The 10,849-nt window shown below is 27.4% G+C and overlaps 1 protein-coding gene across 1 annotated transcript; it reads right to left on the bottom strand.

Annotated features, from left to right (window-relative positions):
* Positions 1 to 5,339: 5,339 nt before the first annotated feature.
* Positions 5,340 to 8,211, bottom strand: LOC111676156 (transmembrane protein 216). Its single transcript, XM_023437054.2, has 2 exons — positions 7,697 to 8,211; positions 5,340 to 5,573 (listed from the first exon to the last, which is right to left on the bottom strand). Exons 1-2 carry the CDS (start codon positions 7,950 to 7,952, stop codon positions 5,380 to 5,382), a joined length of 450 nt encoding a protein of 149 aa, XP_023292822.1. The 5' UTR covers positions 7,953 to 8,211; the 3' UTR covers positions 5,340 to 5,379.
* Between the last annotated feature and the right edge of the window lie 2,638 nt (positions 8,212 to 10,849).

The raw sequence follows: 10,849 nt of genomic DNA, 5'->3' as shown, positions 1-10,849 counted from the left end.
CCAGAACCCACCGCGAGTAGAGGTTTAAAGCCAATAAACTCAGAAGGCCCTGACAACAGAGTGTACGTAAGCCCTCGCATCGCGACAAGATTGTTACCCAGGCGAAGGATGATGTTATTATAACTTTTATTATAATTTTTAAACAATTTCTATATTTTTATTTCGTTTTGGGCATAATTGTAGAATGAGGTACTTTTTACACTACATAATTTATTTTAGATTTCAATCGTATTCTCGAAATTACATGATTTCGTTTGTTCTATAGGGGCTGTTATACATTTTTATTATAAATATTTTCTTAATTTTGTTTTATATTTTATATTAAAGATGTTTCCATTCATTCGTAATATCGTTTTTTTTTTACTTTATATGCTTTTACAAAACTTTAGCAACATACATAAAATCTGTAAGTTAATCTGCCGTAATAGAATTTTTCTTTAGAAACATATACAAATCAATTCAGAATATATTTTCTTCGCATACTGTTTTTGTCATCTACGTGAACCAAATTCAAAAACAATATACGTGTTGTTGCCTTATGTGAATTTGCCTTGATCTACATGTGTATATAAAGGTGCTATTAGACAACATGTATTTTACATATGCACTGCATAATTTTTGCTATCACACCAGCCTGTGTTTTTCCATAAGACATAACCTATAAGCCCCGATAACTCCACCTCCGGTTATCGTTCAACCGAAAGTTATTCTGCCGGTTAAAATATTTTTTGTATGAAAACTGTCAATTTAACCTTAAGATAAAAAATAACCAGACATTGTGATAATGGGGGTAAAAGTAATTAATTTTGTTTATATTTGTCACACGAAAATGGAGCACGCTCTAATCAAAAATTACATATGTATTTCCACATGTATGAAACATATGCAATGTTTCATATGTATCAGACGATATGTACAACTTTTACAGATGGAAAATTTGACAGTACATATGTAAAATACATGTCATCTAATAGCACCTTAAATAAACCGCAGTATTAGCAGGGGCATAAAATCTATCAACAAAAAATTGTAACAAAAGATTGCAAAAATGCAGAAGTATTCCAGAAGCTTAATATTAAAAAATGGATGGATAAACAACTTTGGATTACAACTCAACTCTTCTTTAGTTGAATTTGGTATTATCGATAACAACTTCAAATTTTAAGTTGAAATTTATCACAGTGGACCCCTTGTGCCTCCGAGTGGATGTATACCTTGGTATACAATCCTTTTAAACTAAACTAACTAAAAATTTTGAAAAAAAATTAACAACTTTTTGTCGAAATTTCCAAAAAGTACTTTTTACACACTTAGAAGTTACTAATCTAATCTACAAATTATTCACTTTGTATTAGAAACGTTTAATTTTTCGCAAGTGACATCCCTGGATTTCAATAGAAATAGTTATTCTCGATAGTGAATAAACTGTTTTCCGTTTTCAGAAACCTCTAATTTTCAGAAACCGCTATTTTGCCAGATTTTTTTTCACTAAAAATACTTTTATAATGGTTTTGTTTACATTTTTTGTTGTTGATGACAATCCGTGCTTCTGTTATGTTTTGTTATACCAACAATAATATTCTTTTACATATGTTTCAGAGAAAAATGTTGTTCATGCGGTTGATTTACAAATATTTATTTGTTCACATGCCTTGTTATTTATCTTCATGGGAACAGGATGGATTTGAAACAAAAGCAGCTGCTATTTGTTTATATTAATGAAGAGTTGTATTTTATCAATGGCAAGTTTTGAAAATTCAAAAGTTATATATATCATTGAGAAATGAACAACAACTTTAACATATTATTATTAATTTACGATTTCCTCAATTTTGTAATTAAAACTCGTTATTTTGGGATTCATTATTACAAGGACTATATTATCATTTTATTTATTTGTATTTTTTGTTTAAATTTAATAATTAAACTTAAATAACTCTTTTTTTTGTTAAAATTAACAGTATTTAACGTGTTTTACTATGTTTAATAAAATAAATTAACTAAATTAAAGTTATTTACTATATATATTTTTTTATTAATTCTCTTAATTTTTATATTTTGTTATTTATATCTGTTTCTCTATATTTCAATGGTTTTCATCAGTTATTATTCATTAGTATTATTTGTGTGTATAAGTATATATAATATATAAAATTAAAACAATTCTGTTAACAATTTTTTAATATAGTTACAAATAACAAAAATAAAAAATTGTTTGGTATATTAATAACTAAATTGTTTTAATGATTTTGTATATTTTCAAAATTATTTAATTGTTTTTTACTTTAATATCATTTTATATAGTTTTTGTCTTGAATTTAGTAGTATTTTTTTGGTTTGTTTAATATTTTAAAGATTTACAAAGTAAATTTTATAAAAGTTAAAAATTAAAAATCGTACAAAAAATTATGGTGCGTTTTAAATTTATACATTTTATTTAGGTTAGATTTATTACGAAAACAGATTTATCACTTTGTTAACTGTTTAAATTAAAAATTATAACTTCAAAAAATTTCCGATTTAAAAAAAAATAAACAAAATTTCAATTTTTACGGATTAATATAATGGCCACAACATAAATTTGTTATTAGACTTTTAAAGGCTAAATAAATATTTTTTTTATTTTAAATCTGTTTTATCGCCTTTTGAAACAAGACTGAAACCTTAAAAGTATACGAGTACACAAAATTTATAAACATTTTGTTTTGAAATGGGAATTTTTACTATGATTTCATTAATATTATGATTTTCTTTTTATAATTTATGTATTTGTATTTATCGTCTAGTCGGTAGGTTTTTTAAAACGTTTTTTATTAAAAGTACATTATGACTGTCAATATTATTATATTTTATTGGATTGTTAGTCTAAATAAGTTATTAAAACTAAAATAAACTTGTTATTAAGGTTAAATATAAAAAATTTATAATAAATTCCAATTTATATTTTTTTAATCTTTAGATATATATTTATTTATAAATCGTTTATAAAAAAAATAAGAATGGTATACAGATTTTATAAAATAGCAACTATTTCCGAATTGGGCAAAAGGTATCGTGTTCTTTTAATGTTTTTAGTTCGTTCGATAGATAGCCTCGTATTTCTGCATTTTTGACAATTACACCTAAACTGCTGAATCGATTATGTCAAAATTTAGTCCAAGTTTAACAGCATTAAAAGGAACCCGGAATCTGTTTTAAATATTCACAATATTGGCTTTATATTACTTCATTAATTTCTAAGAGAATTATATTCTGAAACCCTTCTATTACATATTGAATGAATTTTTAATAAATTGAATTCAAACAAATCTATTTAATTTAGCAGGATTTTAGAATTCAGCAAAAACTCAGTAATGAAAAAGTTCCAGCACAAACTAGTTAATTAGTTGTATTTACATAACCACTTACTTTTCACTGACTACTACGTAATGTCTGCATTTCTTTTTAGAATAGGTTCGTGTTTTGTGTGGGTGAAACAAAACAACTTTTTTACTTCCTATTTGCATGTACTTAGAAGTAGGTATTGAATATATAATGAAAACATTTCGAAAAGCGACTTTGAACTCATTAGTTTTCAATGTAAGCTCTTGCAGAGTACTAAATTTCAAATGGTTGAAAAGCGTTATAACCCTTTTTACATTACCAAAATTGTTTGTGTTAATGAGTTTTAAATTTACTTCAGGAAAGAGGACTTGTGAACGGTTCTACACATAATAATTTTGAAGGTCCTTTTGGCTTTTTTTTCTTTAGGTCTTTGTGCAAAAGTTTGATCGGTTGATTACAAAATGTATCCAAAAGTGGACAGGATATTTATTATGCGTTTCTACTGGTGTTCTTAACATCCAAAAATATTGGTCATACATGCAACTTAAAATACTTATATTGGCTCAGAATCACTTTGTGAGTTATGAATTATGTAAAATGTTTTAGTATCCATACAAAAATTGGCAAAACTTAGTTTTGAATAAGTCTAAATTTCTAGCGTCGCGATAAAATTCTTTATAAATATTTTTAATATAAACATAAATCCCTCTACCAACATTTATAAGATTAATCCCATTTTAACTCTTGACGCAGTATTAACTATTTTTTTTTTTAAATTTTCCTATGGTCTGATACATAATTGACCCAATCTTTTATTAAGGTACCTATTCCGAAAATGAGCATTAATGAATGAATTTTAATTGATTACATTTAAATGCTTAAATAGAATGATGAAGGAATTGATCTATAAAGACCATAGTACAGATAAAGAGCTGGTTTTGAAATTCTGTCTGATTATTATGACTTAAACGGAAAATATAATAGAACTAAGCTTATAAAAAGAACTTGTTTGTCAAACATTTTAAAAATATAATAATATTGACAGTTGAAAAGCTCTAGTTTAATATTAACTATGTTCCACATTTAGAAGATGAATTAATGGTAAAACATTTACTATTTTTTATTTAAGGAAATTTAATTTTATTTTTTTATTTGTTTCTTATGTATCCTAAGGATAGAGATTGTTTTTAAGTTTAGATTTTTTCTATGTTTTTTTTTATATTTAGAATGAGCTGTTTTTTTTTAATATACGCATTGATGGAAATCGAAGAAGAAACAAAAAATTGTTTTCTTATAAGTAGTTAATTAAATACAAACGAAATAAATTATTAAAAAATTATTGAAAATATTTGTTTAATTGTTTTTTATTTTGTTTTAAAGACACTGTGTTTTTACATTTTTTTCTTGTAAGTATAATTACAAATTCTTAAATTTTAAATATATATATTTTTTTATAAACAAATCCAAAATATGCAGTTCTTTTTGTTCTTTATTTCATATATTTTTTTTTATAATTTTTTGTAGTGAAATTATTATTATTTTTTTTTGTGAATAAACCACACATTTTTACAGAAAAAAATTGTCTTAAATGTTTTGTTTTATTTATATTCTTTTTGACAAATTAAAAATAATATTAATTACAATAATTAATAATAATTTATTTATATAAATATTTATTTGTTGTCTTATATTGGTTCCAATTGATTTTGTATTGTTAACATTATTATTTTATTTAAACTTTATAATTATAAATTTTAATCAGTTTTACATAAATTTTTGAAGAAAATTTACATTTATTATTTCTTTTTTTTTTGTATAACAGTTTTCTTAATTTTCTTTTACATTTTTATAAATTTACTACAATTTTCTAAACGTTTATAAATTACAGAGGGGTCCTTTTACACTTACATTTAGATTTATTTTTTAAATTTTATTTACGTGTTGTTTGTTTTGAATTTTATATAAAGTTTCATAAATTTTTACGAGTATATTATGTTTTTTAATTATTTTATAGGTATATAATTCTTTTTTTTAGTTTTTGTTTGGTTTTTAGTCCTAATCATAAGTTACTGGACGACATAGTGAAAAAACAAAGTATATGGCATACCAAATTTCGGTGAGATATAGACCCAATTGTAAAGTACAAAGTACATATTCTAAACGTATTTTATATTTTTGTAAAAGTAATATATAGGTTACACCAAGAAAGCACGGTACAGTTAGAAAAACTGACATAATTGCAGGCCAACCTGTAATGAAAAGAGTAAATAAATGTTGAAATAAATTGTTTTTATATAAATATTTTGTAAAATTACACAAGTATGAATGTAAAGTCGGACATTGTCGGCGATATGATACCCTACACCAATGAGTATGTAAAAAAGTGGATAATAAAATTAAAAATAAAGCATTTAATATGTTTTTTAACTGTATTGCGGAATATTTTTATGTATTATTGACAAAAAAAGAGATTTTCTACGAGAGGGCTCATAGGGGAGTAGGGGTAAATATGGGAATATCCTTATAAATTTTGGTAGAGGAATTAACGTGTATTAACGTCAGTGATTCTTAGTCGATATACTTTATGGTGGGTGTAGGATCAAAATTTTTGGGTGTTACAAACATCAGCACCACTATAGTGGTGTAGGGTATAAAAACTGAATAAGTAAAAGGAAATTAACATGAAATTTTAGATGAAATTTATTTATTTGGATTTTAGGTATCAATTGTAAAGGTTGCTTTCATAAATGTATAAATCTTAAAACATTATAAAATTATATAACTAATTTGATTAAAAATAACCAAAGTGGCAACTATATTTCTACTAAATTGATGATGATGGATCTACAGTGTACATTTCACATTGAGTATTACTCTCCTGGCCACAATATTAACTATCTATTGTAGAAACGAGCTAAATATTTTCAAGCCGCCTTAGAGCACATTTCTTGGAATTATATTTCAAGCTTATAAAGAACAGTTTACATGTTTAACTTGTAATTTTGTGTTTAATTTAAATTATGTCATTATAGAGGGCAGGGCATTATGCGTTTGTGCAGATATTTCCCCCTGGGGGCATGTAACCTTGATAAAAGCCCCAACTTAGTGTGTCACCATCAAAGAGGTGTCACGAGTGCCGGGAATTTAAACTGGTGATGATCAAATATATCCCCGGCCTTTATTTGGAACCAGAGAACCACAAAATATGGTACCACATGAACCGCTAGAGCGCAGGGCAGAGTTTCGGACCTTTTCTTGTCGCATTTATTGGAAAGGTCCCTTCGGACAGCACGTGGTAGCTGTTGTTTAAACTAAAATTCACAGGAGTCAACATATACCCCACAGAGGAGTAACTGTTGCACTTTACATTGGAAATAACTTGGTGTATAAGATACGAGATGAATGAAGGGGTATATGGAACTTATTCACCTATAAACTTAGAATAAGTGTGCCGGATGTTTTCTCCATTAGTGTGTCTAATAAATGGATGCTATGCCATGGTGATGAAATGTGTCGCATACAAATGATGCCATTGAATTTTCCTTCCTTGTTCAGGTATGTTCAGGATTTACTCTGTTCATACCAGACTTATCACAGTGTGTTCTCTATGATTAAGAACAAAGCTTTTGTCTTATCTGATGGCTGTGGCTATAAACGGAAGTGATGCATTTCGGAAGTTAAGCCACGGCACAGATGGCAACAGATTAGATAGCTCGATTACTTAAACAAAGTGCTTGTAAAGCACCTCGACATCTTGTGCTGATTTTTGTAACACCCAATATTGTGCAAAACGTAAAGGTCGCAATTTTCAAGATAATTTGATCAAATTTGCTACATATTTTTTTGGTCGAAGGACAAAAATCAGCAAAGATAAGTTTTATATAAGCAAACAAGTTCTTTAATGAGAAAGATCAAATATATTATGTTTTGTAAAGAAATAAAAAAAAATCAAGAATAGATTTTGAAAATATTAAGCATTTGAATTAACAACCATTCAAAATTTTTTTTAGTATTTCTTTGTCAACAGCTACATTTGACCCAATTAATTATCGTGTAAATCAAGCTAAATGTTTGGCTACTTTTGATTATACAAAAACATAGTCTGTCGTCATTATATGTTTAGAATTTAAACGATAAATATTCAATTTAATTAACTTTCGATAAATTTTTTCCAACGAAGAAGTACATATGTATGTTTGTATATGTTTTATTTTTTATTGTATTTTAACGATATTGAAAAATAGCAGCATTAAGTATTGAAAACAGATGCACATGAATGTACATATGAACGTAAATTTACTCGCATAAAATAAATAATTTCAACACATTTTACTTATTTCTTATTGTCTAATTTTAACATTAATTTATGTACCTCGCTCTGCTAGGGTTCCCTTGCGGCCCATTATAATGCGTATCGTTTCCAACAGACAGAATCCAAATATAACACACATGTCTCTAATCAATATATCCATTGGATAGGTCAGATTTATTGCCTTAAGGAGACTCATCGCAAGTTCACAGCCAGCGAACATGCCGAAATAGAAGGAATTCAAATAGATTAACACCTCATAGGTGAGACTGGGATTTGGCTTCTTTGGCACCTGTGGTGGTACACGTTTTGGTGGCATTCTTAACTACTTTTCAAATTATTGCAATATATTCGTCATCGGTATTTGATGTTTTTTTTTTTAATTTTTTTACATGTCTACTTAATTAGCACACTTTTATTGTAATTTTTATTTAGTATTTTTAATTATTTGTTCTTTTAGATTTTATTTGTTAAAAATAGCAGCACATAACGAGCGAACACTGTTAGTGGGTAGTGCAAAAATGAAAAATTTTGCACGTAAAAAGTATTTGTGACTTGTTTGTCGGAATAGTATTTTTAGACTGATCAATGGTACTCGAAAATTGTCTGTGCTGTTCAGAGAAGAACTTATTTTTTCTATTTTGCACAAGTACATTATTAGGATTTTTAGTTGTTCTCATTTAATGTTTTATTATTTAGGAAAAGGGGTCTTTTAAGGCACACACTTATGTTAAACTAGTGCAAGACACTTATTAAAAAAAAATTGAAATTTCTAAATGATGTTTCGTAGATTGTGTCTAGAGGATATGGAGGGGACCATTTCTATGGACTCCAATTTCCACCTTGTATATTAGGTAGCATAGAGCGGTGAGAGGCTGAGGTTAACATAGAGATGGTCATTGTATCTGGCATGGTTAGAGAGGCAATCATAAGATTTGCAAGAAATTTCAGAACCAGATGGTGTTTTCTCGGCATTTTCGCTGATGGGAAACGGCATTTGCTAAGGTATTCATTGCTATATTCGTATTTTTTTAGCCAGTAATAAGCGTTAAAGTAAATTTTTGAAGGGCAGTAATGGTCGATACAGTCATTTTCAGAAGGGACCTTATATGTCGGAGTAGTAGAGAGATTTCTGCTCGAGAGATTTGTGTAATAAGCGTTAAAGTAAATTTCTGCAGTCACACTATATTCATATGTTTAAGCAAGTAATGGGCGTTATAGTCATTTCCAGAAGGGACCGATCTTAAAAAATTGGTAGAGATGTTTTGGCTTGAAAGAAACTTACTAATAGCGAATTTCATTGCTATACTCGAACCTTTAGGTCAGAAATTAATGTTAATGTCATTTTTTAAAGGGGACATTGTATGGCGGTAGGGTCAATTATGGATCGATCCTCAAAAAACTTTGCAGAATGTTTTCGACTAATATAAAACTTTTTTATGCAGAATTTGAGCTGTTTTTTGGAGGTCCAGTATGGGGACTACCCGAAAAAGTGACCGATATTGCACATTTTCAATACCAAGCAAACCTTATCAGTACGAAAAATTTCAGCTGTCTAGCTCCTTCCGTGTGATCTACATCGTAATTTCAACAGACATATGGACGGACATGGCTAGATCGTCTTAGAATTTTATGTGGACACAGAATATATATACTTTTGTGGGTCTAGGTCCAATATTAACGGTCATTAAATTTATGATGTGCCATTTAATTTTAAATTATACTAATAATAACGTATACCAATCAAAAGTTTAAGTATAAAATTTTAAGTTAATTTTTATATTTCACTGATGTGTAATGATTTTTTACATATACATTAAGGTGATATTTTTCTTTTTGGGAATAACGAATTCTCGCTAAAAGTAATTAAAAAAAATATTTTAATAAAATGTGCTCATTCAAATCTAAAGATTTTCTTAAATCAAATGAAGTGCAATTTTCTAATTTGAAAACAGAAAAAAAAAATCCGTAATACATATGTTAATTTTTTATTTTGTCTATTAATTATAATAGTTGCATATTAACTGCACACAAAAGCACCATATAAAATCACTCATATATTTTGTATTTATGAGCTGTGAAGAACTTACTTTTACGTCAGAATGACTAAATAACTAAAATATTACAATTAACTAAAGAAAACGTATATATATTTAATCAGCACTAATTGCACAATGAGCTAAGGGCCCATATGCAAAAAAAAAAAAAAAGTTGAAAATTATACTGGCAAATAATAAATTACAGATGGAAATTTCCGATCATATATTTCTTTACAATAATTTGACAATAGTACGTTTCAAGCCTGTATACAAGTCTATGTAAACAAAATTGTTAATAATGATGCTAATGATGTCACCTGTTAGTACCCACTGGTTTCAGTTTCGAGCAAAATATTAAAGAACCAGATAAAAATTAAAGATGACACTCATTAATTCGTTATTCGTAAATAGTTCAAATGAATTACGTAAGAAAGAGAGCGCGAATGACGAATAATTACATCGTGTGAGCGAGATATTATGCGTTTGTTTATAGAATGCTTTTGCAACATAAAAAGTTTAAATGTATTACCATTTGAATTATTATTAGGAGTGACTTATAATTCGAGAATTTAGATGTATTCATCCTCGCAGAATATATAATTTATATATTTTTTTAAAATTTATTGCCTATTTCTAATGGTCCAAATAGACTACACAAGCGGCTTGACAAACATACTTTTTTCATTTCAAAACACACTACACAAACATTGCTAGTACAAACACCGATTTTTTCACGTTTTTGTGGACTTGCAAAGATACAGATGTAAATCTTTTTTCGAAATAAAAATTTTGTAAAAAATTGGTTATTTATTAATATAAACAATACAAACGGTTTGACAAAAATTCAATATGTTTGTGTAAAAATCAAAATTTTTTAATTTTTGTACAAGCAAACCGCAAGCATTTGTACAAACACGAAACACCCTCATACACTAAACAACAGGCTTGCTCAACCGTAAAATACCAGTATGTTTGTCAAGCCGCTTGTGTAGTCTATGTGGTCCTTAAGTATAACCAAAATATTGATTGTCTAAGTACTTGTGTCGCTGTCTGAAAGTTTTTTATTTTTAAGAAATAACGTAATCACTTACATACATAATAAGTATTGTCCATGGTATCTCCAGTTTTTCCCCATTTAAATTTTAATTTTGCGTTAATAATATTATTTTTTGTATAT

This window comes from Lucilia cuprina, chromosome 4 (genome assembly GCF_022045245.1).
Source record: "Lucilia cuprina isolate Lc7/37 chromosome 4, ASM2204524v1, whole genome shotgun sequence".
Lineage (NCBI taxonomy): Eukaryota > Metazoa > Arthropoda > Insecta > Diptera > Calliphoridae > Lucilia > Lucilia cuprina.
The sequence above is the reverse complement of the archived record's forward strand: the minus strand, read 5'-3'. Positions and strand labels throughout refer to the sequence as shown.